The sequence below is a fragment of the Bufo gargarizans genome, chromosome 6 (assembly GCF_014858855.1).
Source record: "Bufo gargarizans isolate SCDJY-AF-19 chromosome 6, ASM1485885v1, whole genome shotgun sequence".
In the NCBI taxonomy this organism is placed as follows: domain Eukaryota; kingdom Metazoa; phylum Chordata; class Amphibia; order Anura; family Bufonidae; genus Bufo; species Bufo gargarizans.
Window position 1 is genome coordinate 274,033,176 of NC_058085.1, and position 20,115 is coordinate 274,053,290.

The window sequence follows — 20,115 nt, forward strand, 5'->3', positions numbered from 1 at the left end:
TGCAATTTTTCGCTGGGTAACACCTTTCTGATATTGCTCCACTATCTTTCTGCGCAACATGTGGGAATTGGTGATCCTCTACCCATCTTGGCTTCTAAGAGACACTGCCACTCTGAGAAGCTCTTTTTATACCCAATCATGTTGCCAATTGACCTAATTAGTGTTAATTGGTCTTCCAGCTCTTCGTTATGCTCAAATTTACTTTTTCCAGCCTCTTATTGCTACTTGTCCCAACTTTTTTGGGATTTGTTGACACTGTGAAATTTTGAATCAACGTATTTTTCCTTTAAAATGATACATTTACTCGGATTAAACATTTGATCTGTCATCTACGTTCTATTACAAATAAAATATTGACATTTGCCATCTCACATCATTGCATTCAGTTTTTATTCACAATTTGTATAGTGTCCCAACTTTTTGGGAATCCGGTTTGTAGTTAAATCTCGCAGTTCCTTACCTGCTCGGCATTGGATGAATCACCAGTAGTTATCAATGCCTTCAGAGTATCTTGGTTTCACTAGAGGTCCATAGGTGATCTTTTTTATACAGCGCATAGGCAGGAAGATGGATGACTGTGGATGAGGAGGTTAACCAGAAACTTAAGTTAAAAAAGTGGGCACCAAAAGAGGCACAAAGACCCAGTGTCCTATTGTATTGTATAGATATAGTTTATGGACCCATATGAATGAGGGCGCCTCATGATAGCTTATGACGTTATACAATTTTAACAAAATCTTAGTACCATTTATTGTACTTTGTTAGATTTAGCCTTTGCTTATTTTTACATTCGTTTTTTTCCTAACTATATGGAGTGTACAGAATAGATAGAAAGGTTGGGATCAGAGGAACACACATGCTGCTCACTTCTCCTCATTCATCTACTAGTCTGTGATAAATTAGATCCTCATCTCCTGTGTCTACAGAATCAGTACTTCTAGGCTCTTACCATAAGGAAACTTTTCCAAGTCTCAGTTCTTCCTTCCTGTCACCGGGTGACTTTATGCTGTAGACCAGACCTCGTACTCTGGAAAGAAATTAAAAATAAAAATATTTTTTTGAGAAACTGCATCTGTCACGGAATGTGTACAGGAAACAAGACAACACAAAATGAATATACGACTCACTGGATCCAAAACTAAGGAACAAAAAGGGAGACCCCTGCATAAGACCTGGCTCTCTCCCTTACTGCTCAGCCTATGCGAAAATCCCAATGGTAGATGATCGCATATCCTCGTACCTCGACTGCATAACACCTGAACACCCTACAATAGTGAGGGGACACGACCACCGGCTCCCTATACTAGATACGGAGGGAGTCAGGGTCACCTGGGATCCAGCAAACAGAAAAACACAAATGAATGCACAACACTTATCTTGTAGAAGACTGGGAAGTAGGATCAGCATGCACACACACTCCAGGAAGTAATATAAACTGCACACTGATGCACTATGGGGAGGAATTTAAAGGGATGCAATCAGTACAACTACATGAAAGCTGAGCGAGGCTAACGAGATGAGGAACTGAAAGCAAAACAAAGGAAGCTCAAGGAGGAGGTTCTGAAAGGCATCTGTCAGAGCTTCTCAGATGTCTGGTGGTGACAGTACCCCTCCTTCTACGAGTGGACTCCGGACACTCAGAGCCCACCGAGTGGCCTTAATGTCCATCACTGGGACCCACATCCTCTCCTCAGGACCATAACCCTCCCAATGAACGAGGTACTGGAGAGAACCGCGGACAACACGAGAATCCACAATCCTAGAGACCTGAAATTCAAGATTACCATCAACCATAATCGGAGGAGGAGGCAAAAACGAGGGTACAATGGGTTGGACATAAGGTTTTAATAAGGACTTATGAAAAACATTATGGATCTTCCAAGTCTGAGGAAGATTAAGATGGTAGGCAACAGGATTGATGACAGCCAAGATTTTGTAAGGCCCAATAAACTTAGGACCCAACTTCCAGGAGGGAACCTTCAATTTGATATTCTTAGTAGACAGCCACACCAGATCACCAACATTCAGGTCCGGACCAGGCACACGTCTCTGCCACACGCTTATATCTCTCACTCATGCTCTTTAGATTATCCTGAATCTTTTGCCAAATAGATGACAAAGACGAGGAGAATCTGTCCTCATCAGGTAAACCAGAATACCCCTCTCCAGAGAATGTCCCAAACTGCGGATGAAACCCATATGCACCAAAAAATGGTGACTTATCAGAGGACTCCTGACGACGGTTATTTAAAGCAAACTCAGCAAGGGACAAAAAAGAACACCAATCCTCCTGATTCTCCGCCACAAAACAGCGCAGATATGTCTCCAGATTCTGATTGACGCGCTCTGTCTGGCCATTCGACTGCGGGTGGAAAGCAGAAGAGAATGACAACCGAACCCCCAAGCGAGAACAGAAAGCCTTCCAGAATCTGGAAACAAACTGCGTGCCCCTATCAGAGACTATGTCCGAAGGAATACCATGCAATTTGACAATGTGATCAATAAATGCCTGCGCCAGCGTCTTAGCATTGGGCAAGCCAGGAAAAGGGATGAAATGCACCATTTTGCTAAAACGGTCCACCACCACCAAAATCACAGTCTTCCCCGAGGAACGAGGCAGGTCCGTTATGAAGTCCATGGACAGATGTGTCCAAGGACGGGAAGGATTGGGTAAGGGAAGGAGAGGACCTGATGGCCGTGAATGAGGGACTTTGGCACGAGCGCAGGTCTCGCAGGCTGCCACAGAACCCTCAACCGACTTACGAAGCGCCGGCCACCAGAATCTCCGAGCTATGAGATCCACTGTGGCTCTTGCCCCCGGGTGCCCAGCAAGGACCGTATCATGGTGTTCCTTAAAAATCTTTTGTCTTAAAGCGAGAGGCACAAACAACCTCCCAGGAGGACAAAGATCAGGAGCCTCTGACTGGGCTACCTGCACCTCTGCCTCCAATTCAGGAAAAAGAGCAGAGACCACCACACCTTCAGCCAAAATGGGACCCGGGTCTTCAAAATTCCCACCTCCCGGAAAACAACGTGACAGGGCATCTGCCTTCACATTCTTAACCCCAGGGCGGAACGTGACAACAAAATTAAACCTTGAAAAGAACAAAGACCATCTGGCCTGTCTCGGGTTCAGACGCTTGGCTGACTCCAAGTAGGCCAGATTTTTATGGTCAGTAAACATGGTAATAGGGTGTCTGGCTCCCTCTAGCCAATGGCGCCATTCCTCAAAAGCCAACTTGATGGCCAACAACTCCCTATCTCCCACATCGTAATTTCTCTCTGCGGAGGAGAGTTTTTTCGAGAAAAAGGCACACGGTCGCCATTTGGCAGGAGAGGAACCCTGAGGCAAGACCACACCCACACCCACTTCAGAAGCATCAACCTCAACTATGAAGGGTAGAGAAATATCAGGTTGTACCAAGATGGGAGCAGAAGCAAAACTCTCCTTGATATTAGAAAAGGCCTTACGCGCCTCTACCGACCAGGAAGAAAAATCTACCCCCTTTCTGGTCATATCAGTGAGTGGTTTAACAACAGAGGAATAATTCAAAATAAACTTCCTGTAATAATTGGCAAAGCCCAAAAAACGCATCAGCGCCTTCTGATTCTCAGGAAGCTCCCACTCAAGCACAGCGTGGACCTTCTCGGGGTCCATGCGAAAACCAGAAGCGGAGAGAAGAAACCCCAGAAATTGAATTTCTGGAACTGCAAACACACATTTTTCCAGTTTCGCGTATAATTTATTCTCCCGCAGGATGAGCAAGACCTGACGTAAGTGTTCCTTATGAGTTTTGAAATCAGGAGAAAAAATCTAAATGTCATCCAAATACACTAATACAAATTTCCCCATTAAATGATAAAAAATGCTGTTCACGAAATGCTGAAAAACGTCTGGAGCATTCATCAAGCCAAAAGGCATAACCAAATTCTCAAAATGGCCCTCAGGGGTATTGAAGCCGTCTTCCATTCGTCTCCTTCTCTGACCCTGACCAGGTTGTATGCCCCTCTTAGATCTAATTTGGAAAAAACTTTAGCCCCAACAATGTGGTTAAACAGGTCCGGGATCAGAGGAAGCGGATAAGGGTCACGAATTGTGATACTGTTCAGCTCCCTGAAATCCAGACAAGGTCTTAAAGAACCATCTTTTTTCTTAACAAAGAAAAAAACAGCGGCAAAAGGTGACTTCGAGGGTCGTACGTGTCCTTTTCTCAGACTCTCAGAGATATAAGCACGCATAGCGACCCTTTCAGGTTGGGAGAGATTGTATACACGAGATTTAGGCAGCTTGGCGCCTGGGATGAGATTAATAGGGCAATCGTACTCCCTGTGCGGGGGCAAATCCTGAACTCCACTCTCAGAGAAGACATCCGAAAATTCAGAGAGAAAAGATGGTACAGTCTTAGTAGAAACCTCAGAAACAGATGTCGTGAGGCAATTCTCTCTGCAAAAGTCACTCCAACCATTTATTTGCCTCGCTTGCCAATCAATGGTGGGGTTATGTTTAGTGAGCCAGGGTAGCCCCAACACTAGAGGAGTAGGCAATCCGCTAAGGACGAAACATAACACATCCTCAACATGAGCATCACTCACAATTAAATGGATATTGTGAACTATGCCCTTTAATGATTTCTGAGAAAGTGGAGCGGAATCAATAGCAAAAATAGGAATATCCTTTACCAAAGTGCATACCTGGAAACCATGAGTTATCGCAAATTGATTATCAATGAGATTGACAGCTGCTCCACTATCTACAAAAATCTCACAAAACAAAAAATGTTCTTGCTCTCTAGCGCCACCCTGGCAGGCAGGACAAAACGGGAATTACAAGCAAACGGAAAACCTTCAATTTCCGCCTCAACCCTGCCAATGTTAACAGATGGAACATTTTTAAAGGATTTTTTCCTTCTTGTTTCTTTATTACTCCCAAAAAACTGCCTGAATCTCCTAGAGGGACAAACATTTGCCAAATGATTTATACCTCCACAACAAAAACAAACCTTCCCATGCAGGCTGAATCTTCTATTGTCAGAGGCAATCAACCCCAGCTGCATGGGCTCCTGCTCAGAGGGGGTTGACAGCGACTGAGACCCCTGCGCACAGAATGAGACCGCTGCACTGTCCTGGGATTGAGTATGACAGGAAGGAGTGATCTCTCCTCTCTCTCTAAGACGCCTGTCAATACGAACGGCCTGAGACATGGCAGAGTCCAAGGAGGTAGGCCTCTCATGAAAGGCAAATGCATCTTTCAATCCCTCTGAAAGACCATGGCAAAATTGACTTCGGAGTGCAGCATCATTCCAACCAGTATCAGCTGCCCATCTCCGAAATTCTGAGCAGTATATCTCTGCGGATTGTTTACCCTGGCATAACAGACGTAGTCTAGACTCAGCCAAAGCAATACGATCCGGATCATCATATATCTGACCCAGGGCTAAAAAGAATTCATCCACTGAACGGAGGGTCCGTGCCCCCACCGGCAGCGAAAAAAGGCCCAGGACTGAGCGTTACCCCTGAGCAGCGATATAATGATCCCCACCCTCCGTTCCTCATCACCAGAGGAATAGGGAAGAAGGCGAAAATGGAGTTTGCAAGCCTCTATAAAACGCACAAAATTCTCACTACCCCCGGAGAACGTATCCGGGAGCGAGATCTTAGGCTCAGAACAAACTCCATGAACGCAAGCTGAACCGGTCACTTGAAACTGAGAAAAAGTCTTACGGAGATCTGCTACCTCCAATGAAAGACCCTGAAAGCGTTCAGTCAAATGTGAAATCGGATCCATGCTTGAGACGGTTTTGGCAGTTTATAATGTCACGGAATGTGTACAGGAAACAAGAAAACACAAAATGAATATACGACTCACTGGATCCAAAACTAAGGAACAAAAAGAGAGACCTGCATAAGACCTGGCTCTCTCCCTTACTGCTCAGCCTATGCGAAAATCCCAATGGTAGATGATCGCATATCCTCGTACCTCGACTGTATAACACCTGAACACCCTACAATAGTGAGGGGACACGACCACCGGCTCCCAACACTAGATACGGAGGGAGTCAGGGTCACCTGGGATCCAGCAAACAGAAAAACACAAATGAATGCACAACACTTATCTTGTAGAAGACTTAGAAGTAGGATCAGCATGCACACACACTCCAGGAAGTAATATAAACTGCACACTGATGCACTATGGGGAGGAATTTAAAGGGATGCAATCAGTACAACTACATGACAGCTGAGAGAGGCTAACGAGATGAGGAACTGAAAGCAAAACAAAGGAAGCTCAAGGAGGCGGTTCTGAAAGGCATCTGTCAGAGCTTCTCAGATGTCTGGTGGTGACAGCATCTACTCTAAAAACTTAAGAAAACTGCAGTGCAAACTTAAGCAATTTTTTATGACAGATGAGGTTTATATATATAAATATATATATATATATATATATATATATAGATCCAGAAAAACGGGCGGCACTCCAATGGATAAAAGTAAGTGAACCTTTATTCACCCAGGTGGTGCAACGTTTCGGCTCTACACTTGAGCCTTTTTCAAGCAAAGATACAACTCAAATCACAGCATTATATACAGGTGAATCAATTAGCATATCCAACATGTGATCACACTCCACCCAGTGGGTGTGTTACAGATCGTGACAGTCATGTGTAAAACAAGGTAAACATTGCATAAACAAAAATAGTAATCAAAGTGCAGATCAAATAAAAAAATACATGTATCATACATGTCATGTACAATGTGACTAGGAATGAATGACAAAAGTGTCGGTTAGAACAACCGAACTATCCGATCGGTGCGCTTTGATCTAGTATACTTTACAGGGGGGAGAAACAGAAAGGAGGGGTGATCATGCAGACATACCAAAGAAGGCGAGGTGATTCCTGTCATGCCGCTACTCGGCGGTGTTTACTATTCATTGCGCAGACGTAGCGCAGCACCAATCAGGGATATGCATGCAGGAGGCGTCCGGTGTCGTCAGACTAAGTTGCAGCATCATCTTCAGAGTCAGGACATCTATCTCCAGGCGCATGCTCAGTAAACAAAATCCTGCTATCGGCGCCATCTTACTTCATGGAGACAAACAAAAATGACCCAGGGTATCCCCAAGGCGGGTAAGAGACAGTGCCCACCCTGAATAGCCACAGGGGATACACCTAAAGTGTAACTCGGTAAAAGCTCCCGAGTGAAATAGCAGAAACAAATGAAAAGAGAGCTCATATTACCAAAAATATATACATTTTATTACAATAAATTAAAAAATGATAACAAAAAAGGAGAAGGGTAAATTAATACATGAGATGCCGTAAAACAAGGTGATGGGAGCGGAGAAAAAACAACAGCACCACCCTGGGAGGAAGGAGCACACGGTTGAGACAAATGAAGAGATGTAATATACATAATATCTGACATGGGAATAAGCGATCTTGGGTACAGTGCCCAGTCCATGCAAAAAGTGAATGGAGAGATAGAACCATACAATATCAGGTAAAGCACGGTCAGCTCATGCACCCCCACTAGAAGTAGATACAAACATGTAAGGATGGAAATTGTATCAAACAAGGCAAAGTGCCGGTGGACAAGAATTGACCACACAATCAGCGGGGGGCAATGGGAGACCAGAGCTTACCTGAAATAACCGTGTGCAAAGAAACCCAGGGTGGCGCTACCCCAACGCGCGTTTCGGCGTGCCGCCTGATGAAGAGAAGCCCCTGTATTATAGCACTCAGTGTAGCGCATCCAGCCCACTTTGTAACGGGTATGTGCAGCTCAGAAAGACAGGGGCTCCCTAGAAACCAGGGTGCCCATCTGTACTGTCCAGGTGAAGCCATGTCATGACCACGGAAACCGCGGTCCATGCAGAGACATCACTAGGATTACTGAGTGCCATCCTACCCGAGAGGGATCTCCTCTTGTAGGCACACAGATGCCACAGAATGCAGGTAGCATTTAAATACCGTATCACTCAGGCTTTCTATCCTAATCGACCAATCCCACGGTGCCTGCCAGATTAAGCAACATGCAGTATATACAAAAAATATAGTAAAACATCAAGAATAGAGTAAAAAATCAAAAAAATTGAGGACAGAGCATCCAAAATGACCCTCTCCTGTACGGTATGCTGCGATCACCCCGACCAGACCTGTCATTCCTCCTGTAGTGAAGTATAAGTGATCTGTGTGAAAAACTGAGAAAACAATATTATATTATTGAAGCGAGAAAAATATATTATGAGTTATATAACTCTCTTAGTGTATACACGTAACACCTAGTAGCATCCATCCTGACACAGGAGGCAAGCCATCCCTACAGAACATCCCCAAAATTATATTCTACATTTAAACCATAAGGTTTCAAACTACCCAACCTGTGAATCCAGTTAAGCTCTCTACGTTTTAGTACCCTCAGCCTATCCCCACCTCGCCTGGGTTGGGGAATATGGTCCACTATCCAGCATCTCAGGTCGCATTCCCTGTGTTTAACTTCCGTAAAATGCTTGGATACCGGTAAATCCAACCGTTTTTTCCGGATATTCAAGCGATGGTTATTTAGGCGAGTCTTGAGTTCCGTAGTCGTCTCGCCTACATATAATAGATTACATGGGCAGGATAGTACATAGACAACCTAACTGGAGTCACAGGTTAGGTGAAATGAAATTTGAAAAGATTCCCCAGTGCCAGGATGTATAAAATTCCTCCCCTTGCGGATGTATTTGCAGTTAACGAAATTGAGGCAGGGATAACAACCCAAGCCCGATTGCGTTAACGTAGTCTGTAACAAAGATACTTTTGAGCCAATATTAGCTTTGACTAACTGATCCTTCAAATTACTGGATCGATGGTAGGAGAGAAGAGGTGGACGCTGAAATTCTGGGATATCCCTGAAGCATGAACCTAGTAGGCCCCAATGCTTCTTCAAGATCCTATTGATTGAGGAGCTATGCTCACTGTATACAGAAATGAACGGAATTCTGTCCGCCTTGCGGACAGCTTTCCGTTTTGTCAATGAGTCCGCCCTTTCCAGGTTATGCACTCTGTTGATGTGTTCTTTTAACAACCGTTTTGGATAACCCCTGTCCTGAAATTTCAGGGCCATAGAGTCCAAGGTCTCATCTAATTTAGTCTCATCCGACACTACTCGCTTGACCCTAAGGAACTGGGAGAAAGGCAATGATTGGATCATTTTCCTTGGATGAGAGCTGTTAAAGCAAAGCAAAGTGTTGGTATCAGTGGGTTTCGTATATAGTTCGGTGTATAACACTCCTTCTTTAAGCACCACTTTAGTGTCTAAAAACTGGATCTCAGTCGTGGAGTGAATAAGGGTAAACAGCAGATCCGGATCATGGCTATTAAGGAAGCTATGGAAATCGACCAATTCAGCCTCAGAACCTGTCCATATGAGGAAGAAGTCGTAGATGTATCTCCACCACCTCAGTACATGTCTGCAGTGGTGGGACAAATAGACGACATCTTCCTCATAACAACGCATAAAAATATTTGCGTAGGTGGGGACCACGTGAGACCCCATTGCCACACCACGCTGTTGCAGATAAAATGTATCTCTGAACAAAAAATAGTTGTATTTTAATACAATCTTGAGCAAATCAATGGTGAATTCGGAGGCCTGTGGGGTATATGAGGACACCATTAACATTTTCTCCACTGCCTGGATCCCCCTCTCGTGCACTATCGAAGTGTATAGTGACGTAACATCGAATGATGCAAGCAATACTGAAGGCACCTGTGATAGATCAATACCCTGAAGCTTGACAAGAAAATCTGATGTGTCTTGTATGTAGGAAGACCCACCTGTTGAAAAGTCTTGCAGGACTTTGTCCAGGAAAATAGCAATGCCGCTAAAGATTGAATCACTGCCCGAGACAATCGGACGTCCCGGGGGATCGATGAGGGTCTTGTGAATCTTGGGCAGCACATATATCACCGGAGTGACCGAATGTGCTACCTCAAGATAATCACGCAGCCCCCCATCGATAATGCCAGCGGCCAAGGCTTCCCTCAGACATCTGCGTATGATATCGATAATCATAAATTTGGGATCAAGGGCCCTATACAAATGTGGGTCCCCCAGTTGTCGCATAATCTCACATACGTACTTCTCAGTGTCCATCAATACGACCGCATCCCCCTTATCAGCCGGTTTCAAAGTGAGGGTGGGGTCGGATCTAAGGGACCTGAGAGCTTCAATCTCAGTAGTGGTCAGATTGGGGTGTCTGAAGTCCAGGTCACCGATAGAGGATGACCGGAGCTCAGAGATCCCCCGTCGGACAGCACTGATATAGGCATCCACTGCCGGTTCATTGATAACTGGTACAAAATTGCTCTTTTGGAATAAGTTGAGAGACCCCATGGTGAACTCACTCGTCTGGGGCTTAGCAACTCCATCCTTTTTATGGAACCATATTGTTAGTTTGATACGACGGAAAAAAGAAAATAAATTAGATTCCAACTCAAACCAATCTATACGTGAACTAGGACAGAATGAAAACCCCTTTGAAAGAACACTCACTTGAGCAGGGGTTAATTCTTTGGAGGATAAATTGACTACAGTCATTTTCTCCTCCCTGCATTCGTCTTGATTGCCATGGGTCGAATCTTGTTGCTCCGTAGTCTGCCTGGTCCTCCCGTGTCTACGACCACCTCTCCTGATACGTCGCCGCGTCTCTCCAGCATTTGTGGAGTTATGTCTAAAATAGACTGCTCTTCATTTGGAGGTGCCTGAGTCGTTTTCCTCCGTCTCCTCACGTCCCGCTGCTGAGTGTTATATTGTCTCTCGGTTTGCCAATTGTAGACATTGCCTTTTTTGTAATCCTCTGTATCTCTGCACCACTTCGTTCTTTTATTCTCCTCCGATTCCAGCTGGAACTGCTTCATTAGAGTGGATGTATCTTCCATGTATTTACTGAAATCCTCAGGGGATAAAAGAGACTGTAGAGATCCAGTTTTTAGACACTAAAGTGGTGCTTAAAGAAGGAGTGTTATACACCGAACTATATACGAAACCCACTGATACCAACACTTTGCTTTAACAGCTCTCATCCAAGGAAAATGATCCAATCATTGCCTTTCTCCCAGTTCCTTAGGGTCAAGCGAGTAGTGTCGGATGAGACTAAATTAGATGAGACCTTGGACTCTATGGCCCTGAAATTTCAGGACAGGGGTTATCCAAAACGGTTGTTAAAAGAACACATCAACAGAGTGCATAACCTGGAAAGGGCGGACTTATTGACAAAACAGAAAGCTGTCCGCAAGGCGGACAGAATTCCGTTCATTTCTGTATACAGTGAGCATAGCTCCTCAGTCAATAGGATCTTGAAGAAGCATTGGGGCCTACTAGGCTCATGCTTCAGGGATATCCCAGAATTTCAGCGTCCACCTCTTCTCTCCTACCGGCGATCCAGAAATTTGAAGGATCAGTTAGTCAAAGCTGATATTGGCTCAAAAGGATCTTTGAGACAGACTACGTTAACGCAATCGGGCTTGGGTTGTTATCCCTGCCTCAATTGCGTTAACTGCAAATACATCCGCAAGGGGAGGAATTTTATACATCCTGGCACTGGGGAATCTTTTCAAATTTCATTTCACCTAACCTGTGACTCCAGTTAGGTTGTCTATGTACTATCCTGCCCATGTAATCTATTATATGTAGGCGAGACGACTACGGAACTCAAGACTCGCCTAAATAACCATCGCTTGAGTATCCGGAAAAAACGGTTGGATTTACCGGTATCCAAGCATTTTACGGAAGTTAAACACAGGGAATGCGACCTGAGATGCTGGATAGTGGACCATATTCCCCAACCCAGGCGAGGTGGGGATAGGCCGAGGGTACTAAAACGTAGAGAGCTTAACTGGATTCACAGGTTGGGTAGTTTGAAACCTTATGGTTTAAATGTAGAATATAATTTTGGGGATGTTCTGTAGGGATGGCTTGCCTCCTGTGTCAGGATGGATGCTACTAGGTGTTACGTGTATACACTAAGAGAGTTATATAACTCATAATATATTTTTCTCACTTCAATAATATAATATTGTTTTCTCTGTTTTTCACACAGATCACTTATACTTCACTACAGGAGGAATGACAGGTCTGGTCGGGGTGATCGCAGCATACCGTACAGGAGAGGGTCATTTTGGATGCTCTGTCCTCAATTTTTTTGATTTTTTACTCTATTCTTGATGTTTTACTATATTTTTTGTATATACTGCATGTTGCTTAGGGTACTTTCACACTTGCGTTTTTGTTTTCCGGCACAGAGTTCCGTCAAAAGTGCTCTATGCCGGAAAACGACTGATCAGGCATATCCCCATGCATTCTGAATGGACAGTAATCCGTTCAGAATGCATCAGGATGTCTTCAGTTCAGTCATTTTGACTGATCAGGCAAAAGAGAAAACCGCAGCATGCTACGGTTTTCTCTCCGGCGAAAAATACTGAAGACTTGCCGGAATGACGGATCCGGCGTTTTACTCCATAGGAATGCATTAGAGCCGGATCCGTCGCAAAGGTTTCAGTTGTTTGCCTGATCGACGGATCCGGTTCTTCTTTCTGCGCCTGCGCAAACGAATAGGAGGAGTTGTGGGCGCCGTCAACTTCCTGTCACTCTTCGATCCTGCCTGCGAGGGAGAAGGGAGGACGCCATTGTAGGTGAGTAGAAACTTTTTTTTTTTTTCTTTCGTCTCCGATTTTTTTTGTTTAAAATCAACATAAGCAGCTCCTATGTAATTATACATGGGAGCTGTAGTAAATAGATCATGCTAGGGGTGGTAGTCCTGTTGACTACCACCCCTAGCATCCACTATATGTACTTCCACCTCATGCAGGGCCTATGTAGTTTTGCATAGGCAATGCATGTGGTGCAAGTACATAGTGGATGCTAGGGGTGGTAGTCCTGTTGACTACCACCCCTAGCATCCACTATGTACTTGCACCTCATGCAGGGCCTATGTAGTTTTGCATAGGCAATGCATGTGGTGCAAGTACATAGTGGATGCTAGGGGTGGTAGTCCTGTTGACTACCACCCCTAGCATCCACTATGTACTTGCACCTCATGCAGGGCCTATGTAGTTTTGCATAGGCAATGCATGTGGTGCAAGTACATAGTGGATGCTAGGGGTGGTAGTCCTGTTGACTACCACCCCTAGCATCCACTATATGTACTTGCACCTCATGCAGGGCCTATGTAGTTTTGCATAGGCAATGCATGTGGTGCAAGTACATAGTGGATGCTAGGGGTGGTAGTCCTGTTGACTACCACCCCTAGCATCCACTATGTACTTGCACCTCATGCAGGGCCTATGTAGTTTTGCATAGGCAATGCATGTGGTGCAAGTACATAGTGGATGCTAGGGGTGGTAGTCCTGTTGACTACCACCCCTAGCATCCACTATATGTACTTGCACCTCATGCAGGGCCTATGTAGTTTTGCATAGGCAATGCATGTGGTGCAAGTACATAGTGGATGCTAGGGGTGGTAGTCCTGTTGACTACCACCCCTAGCATCCACTATGTACTTGCACCTCATGCAGGGCCTATGTAGTTTTGCATAGGCAATGCATGTGGTGCAAGTACATAGTGGATGCTAGGGGTGGTAGTCCTGTTGACTACCACCCCTAGCATCCACTATGTACTTGCACCTCATGCAGGGCCTATGTAGTTTTGCATAGGCAATGCATGTGGTGCAAGTACATAGTGGATGCTAGGGGTGGTAGTCCTGTTGACTACCACCCCTAGCATCCACTATATGTACTTGCACCTCATGCAGGGCCTATGTAGTTTTGCATAGGCAATGCATGTGGTGCAAGTACATAGTGGATGCTAGGGGTGGTAGTCCTGTTGACTACCACCCCTAGCATCCACTATGTACTTGCACCTCATGCAGGGCCTATGTAGTTTTGCATAGGCAATGCATGTGGTGCAAGTACATAGTGGATGCTAGGGGTGGTAGTCCTGTTGACTACCACCCCTAGCATCCACTATATGTACTTGCACCTCATGCAGGGCCTATGTAGTTTTGCATAGGCAATGCATGTGGTGCAAGTACATAGTGGATGCTAGGGGTGGTAGTCCTGTTGACTACCACCCCTAGCATCCACTATGTACTTGCACCTCATGCAGGGCCTATGTAGTTTTGCATAGGCAATGCATGTGGTGCAAGTACATAGTGGATGCTAGGGGTGGTAGTCCGAAAAAATGTTAAATTTTTTATTTTTTTTCCCATGTAGTCCAAAATCGATTTTTTTGGGGAAAAAGAAATTTGAATAGAACTTTAAAGAATGTCAAGTAAGTATTATTAGTCTTGGTTTGTTGTTAATATTTAATAATAATAATAATAATCAGAGTAATATTTTTTTTTCTACAGGCTCAACATCTTCAACTGATGCCGGGACCTCTCCTCCAAGACGTAGGCGGAGACATGATACGGTAACAATTTTTTTAAAGCATTCTGCATTTACATTATGAACGCATTTCTTAATTTTTTTATTGTTTATAATTCACAGTCATCATCTGCGGAGGAGAGGCCTCGCGGCCCAGAGACCGCTGGAGAGGAGGAAGCTGGTGGTGGAGGACATGAAGCGGTAAATATTTTTTTTTTATCTTTTTTTTTTTTAAACACAATATTATGATTTGTATATTAAATTTTTTTTTTGTTGTTGGTATTTCTATTACAGGTCGCTCCTCCCGTTGGATCCAACAGAGGTCGTCAATCGAAAGCCAGAGGAAGTCGGGGAGCCCGCGGCGGTCGTGTTCGTGTGAGTATTTCCTAGAGGAATATTTTTAATTTTAAAACTGTTAAAAGGATTTCTGTCAACAGGTTTGGGCCTATAGAGATACGGACCTGCACGGCTAGATTGCCGCTAGCATGTTCGCAACATATGTGTCCTATAGGGCTGTGTGGTTTTAACTTAATTAAAAAAATTTTTTTATAGATATAAATGAGTGTTCAAGGGCTGCACTAACCTTCCTTGTGAGCAGTGCCTTTATATTGTTCCTTCCCTGTCCTGACATCAGCTTCATGCCGAGAACAGCGCATGAGCGACACATTCAACACTCATTTACATATCTATAAAATCCTTTCTCTTTATTTAATTAAAACCACACAGCCTTTTATTGGACACATATATTGAAAACATGCTAGCGGCGATCTAGCCGTGCAGGTCCTATCTCTATAGACCCAAACCTGCTTTAAACATGAGATTATAATATTTTTTTTTTATTTTAGGGTTCACGACGCTCCACCAGAACGGATGAGGAGGAATTTGGTAGTTGTATAATTGACAATGAACTCCTCATCCAGATGGTGGAGGATAGACCACCGCTCTGGGACCACACAGACCGCCGCCATGCTGACCATCATGGTACCCGGCTCCTCTGGCTTGAGATATGCGAAGTCTTGGTGCCTAATTGGGACGACCTCAATGAGAGTCAATGGGAGGAGTGCCGTAAGTATACTCTAGTATAATGCACATGTGTACTTTTCATTATAAATTGGTTTTGTGTCTGGTTGAAGTTGGTCACTCAATGCTACCTATAGTGAACATCAATAATTTTTTTATTGTTGTTGTAGCAGGTTCAAACAAATACTAAACCATTTCTGATGTCTGAAATAAATTATTATAATATTTATTTTATTTATTTTTTTCTTGCGGACAGGGACTACAATCCTGGTGCGGTGGCGGTCAATGAGGGACCGCTATAAGAAGGACTACAACGAGGAGGTCAAGCGCCCGAGTGGTTCAGGAGGAAGCCAAAAGCGGCCGTACCGTTATGCGGCCGCATTAGGTTTTCTTAGGAGAACCCTACAGCTGCGAAGGTAAGCTGTAATGTTTATAATAATTATGAATACTAATCTCCAATCTATGTGTGTGGCCTAGACAGACTGTCATTTGACACTCTGTCTTGGACATTCACACATAGTTCCCTATTTGTCCATTAATTTTCTTTTTTCCTTTTACAGCACATCTAGCAGTACTCGGGCGCAACAAGCTCCTCGTGAAGTCCTTCCAGAGTCCGGAGCTCAAGAGGCGGTCCCCGAAGAGCCGCCCACCGCGGGTCCCTCACGTCCTACTCCAACAGCTGGTCGGGACCTCAATGTTCCCCTACCTGTGCCCTCTGGCGACGCAACAATGGCCACAATGGCACCACTTTTTGAGGCATTGATGCGTCGCCAGAGGACCGGTAGGAGCCGTCAGGCGGACTACGAGGATCTCACAAGGCTCGTTTACGAGTCCTTGATGGGATATACCAATAGGATTGCCGCTTTGGAGGAACAAGTGCGACGTCTGCAGGAGGGGGCGGTGCATACGTCGCAATTGGGTCCTGTGCATCACTATTGGTATTCGTTGCTCCCCGTGATGGAACGATTTACGCCCGACCAGTTGTTTGAGGCCCGAAGACAGGTGGACAGTGTCTTGTGGCAAGTTCAACACCGCCCCACATCCTATCCCCCATCCATGCCCTATCCCCCATCCATGCCCTATCCCCCATCCATGCCCTATCCCCCATCCATGCCCTATCCCCCATCACAACCTCAACAACCCCCTACCCAAACTACCTACCCACCTTTCCTACCTCCTCATCCCCCATCCCAGCCTCCACATTCCACCGAGCACTTTTCTCACCACTTTTCTCCTTCTCCTCCTCAATATTTTCCAACTAGCAGTTTCAACACTCCTTCTACTCTGGCTCGGTCAACTCCTTCTCCCGCTCCCCCATCCAGATTGAATACTCCCTCTGTTGTGCTTGCCACAACACACACTTTTATGTCCACAGGGGCACAGGAACGAGGGGGACCAACCAGTGTTGAAACCTCCACCACCCAACCTTCTACTCCCACCACTCCCACCGGTCCTACTTACAGGCATTTATAGCCTTTTTTTTTGTTTTTTTATTATTCTAAAAAGTTATTTATATTATTTAAAAAAAATTATTTTTAAAATAAAAAAGATATTGTTTATAAATTTTATTTGTTTTGTATTTATTTAATTTTTTGGTAAATAAAAGCGAACATCTCACATCGCTTTTGAAGTGAACTATACTTGGTTTGCTCCGACAGCGATGGGAGATTACTTTAGTGTATGTAGGAAAGGTCTTTAAAATTGTACGATCGCCAGCGAAGCGACACAAGTATGTGTCGCTCCGCTGGCGTTGCTCAGATTACTACACCATAACAGGCCTGATAAAATCTACCTTCGCCAGTGGAGCGACACAAGTATGTGTCGCTCCGCTGGCGTTGGTCAGATTACTACACCATAACAGGCCTGATAAAATCTACCTTCACCAGTGGAGCAACAGAAGTATGTGTCGCTCCTCTGGTGTCGGTCAGATACTACACCATAAAAGGACTGATGAAATCTACCTTCGCCAGTGGAGCAACACAAGTATGTGTCGCTCCGCTGGCGTTGGTCAGATTACTACAACATAACAGGCCTGATAAAATCTACCTTCGCCAGTGGAGCGACACAAGTATGTGTCGCTCCGCTGGCGTTGGTCAGATTACTACACCATAACAGGCCTGATAAAATCTACCTTCACCAGTGGAGCAACAGAAGTATGTGTCGCTCCTCTGGTGTCGGTCAGATACTACACCATAAAAGGACTGATGAAATCTACCTTCGCCAGTGGAGCAACACAAGTATGTGTCGCTCCGCTGGCGTTGGTCAGATTACTACAACATAACAGGCCTGATAAAATCTACCTTCGCCAGTGGAGCGACACAAGTATGTGTCGCTCCGCTGGCGTTGGTCAGATTACTACACCATAACAGGCCTGATAAAATCTACCTTCACCAGTGGAGCAACAGAAGTATGTGTCGCTCCTCTGGTGTCGGTCAGATACTACACCATAAAAGGACTGATGAAATCTACCTTCGCCAGTGGAGCAACACAAGTATGTGTCGCTCCGCTGGCGTTGGTCAGATTACTATAACATAAAAGGCCTGATAAAATCTACCTTCGCCAGTGGAGCGACACAAGTATGTGTCGCTCCGCTGGCGTTGGTCAGATTACTACACCATAACAGGCCTGATAAAATCTACCTGCGCCAGCGAAGCTACACAAAGATGTGTGGCTCCTCTAGCGATATAGAAGATTGAAATTGAGTATCAACACAATAATATATCTGCAGTGTAGCAAATCACGAATGTATTTCTCTTATATCGTGCTAAAAATAATATATAATTAAAAATTTCAAATACTTAGAAAAACTATATTTATTGAAACACAAATCCAATTGAAAACTAATACAAAAAACTGTAAACCACTAAAATAAACAGAAATTAACTGTAAATCTCAAAAAAAATGAAAATGTTTAAACAAATCGGTCCTGCCAGTCCACCCTTCCTGCCTCCGAGCAAAAATAATCTGCAAAACAGTCTCTCATCCGTGATACTGCAACACTTGACCGTGGTCCAAAACTTTCAATGCTTGGCATCTCGCTGTCCTCCTGTATCTGTTCCAAATTCAGTGGTTCCTTTTTAAGGAGGTAGTTGTGTAACACAACTGCACACTTTACAACCTCATCCACCGATTCCACCTTCATATGAATTGGTTTGGTAAAAATCCGCCATTTTGCAACCAAAATTCCAAATGTACATTCAACCATTCTTCGAGCCCTGGTCAAGCGGTAGTTGTATGTCCGTTTTGTTAAATTTAATCCGCGGCTTGAATAAGGTTTCAGAAGATTTCCACACATTTGGAAGGCCTCATCACCAACCAATACAAACGGCATGGGTGGGGCCTCAGTACCTGGCAGTGGTTGAGGCTGCGGGAAATCAAATTCTCTATTATATAGACTCCTGCCCATATAAGAATTTTTAAAAACCATGGAATCGTTGGTGCGTCCATAGGCCCCCACGTCGACGGCAACAAATCGGTATTCTGCATCAGCGATAGCCATTAGAATTATTGAAAAATATTTCTTATAGTTGTAAAACTCAGATCCGGATCCTTGGGGCTTGATTATTCTTATATGTTTCCCGTCTACTGCACCTATGCAGTTGGGAAACTGACAAATGTCCCAATATTTTTCAGCAATTTCGGTCCAATGCTGTCTAGTTGGATGTGGAATAAATTCTTCATGAAGTTGATCCCACAAAACACGGCATGTCTCCTTCACAATCATGGAAACAGTCGATATGCCAAGGCGAAATTGGAAATGGAGTGAGCTAAAACTTTCTCCACTTGCAAGAAACCTATGGAAAAAAAAAGATTTTTATTTTAGAAAAAATTATAATATATATCATTCGAGATACAATTCTATGGGACGTTTTTTTATCAAGATTTTTTATGTAGACAATAATAATGTAAAAAAAAGGAGAAAGGTTTCTTCTCCATGGTGACCGATATTTATCACAGTTCATTTGACATTGTTTGACCATTATTTGGATTTAAGCATAATTAAAAATAATAATCACTTGTGGCCTATACACTTTCTACAATGATCACAGGAAATAAAAATTTAAATTAATTTACTTTTACACTACCAATGAGCAGCTTTAAAAAATTAGAATTCGTACTATATATAATATTTATCTACTTTACCTTATGGTCAACAACAGGCGTTCTGCTGGGGAAACACAGCGGCGGAAAGTGGTGTCTTGCCTTTGAATGTGTGGTGACACCCGTTGTAAGAGATCGTCAAAACTTTGTACTGTCATCCGTAAGTAATTAACAAATTTGTCTGGATAATTCCTCAATTCGGGAAACAAAGTTTCAAAAACTCCCCTTCTTATTCTTGCAGATGTTATTGGATGCACCCAATAGCGACGCTTTCTACGCTGTCTGTCTCGAAGACGTCTTCTCCAGCGCGAAACCAGAATTAGAGCCTGGAATCCAAAACTAATATGGTCTGGCATCATCTTTACACTCTGCAGAAGGAACTTCTGAGTGGTAAGTGACCTTCGGTTTTCTTTTATAGCCACTTGTAGTATTTGCTTAACAGATTGCATCTTTTTATCTCTGAAATTTGAATAACGGATCCGTCCTTCCGTTTACAAACGGAAGGAAACGGAACAGACGGATCCGCTATTACGACGGATCCGGCAGACGGATCCGTCGAAAAGTGTATGTCGGATGCAACGGAATGACG

General features: G+C 44.1%; 1 protein-coding gene across 1 annotated transcript; it reads left to right on the top strand.

Annotated features, from left to right (window-relative positions):
• Positions 1-15,437: 15,437 nt before the first annotated feature.
• On the top strand, positions 15,438-19,869 carry LOC122942145. Its single transcript, XM_044299643.1, has 4 exons — positions 15,438-15,470; positions 15,682-15,841; positions 15,986-16,448; positions 19,768-19,869. Exons 2-4 carry the CDS (start codon positions 15,711-15,713, stop codon positions 19,867-19,869), a joined length of 696 nt encoding a protein of 231 aa, XP_044155578.1. The 5' UTR covers positions 15,438-15,470; positions 15,682-15,710.
• The last annotated feature ends 246 nt before the right edge of the window (positions 19,870-20,115 follow it).

Bases quoted from the DNA above. Each gene is read 5' to 3' on its own strand.
- LOC122942145 (XM_044299643.1), top strand. From the start codon at position 15,711: ATGAGGGACCGCTATAAGAAGGACTACAACGAGGAGGTCAAGCGCCCG. The intron at 15,842-15,985 runs GTAAGCTGTAAT...TTCCTTTTACAG, and splicing joins AGAACCCTACAGCTGCGAAG to CACATCTAGCAGTACTCGGG. The intron at 16,449-19,767 runs GTTCAACACCGC...TTATTCTTGCAG, and splicing joins TGGACAGTGTCTTGTGGCAA to ATGTTATTGGATGCACCCAA.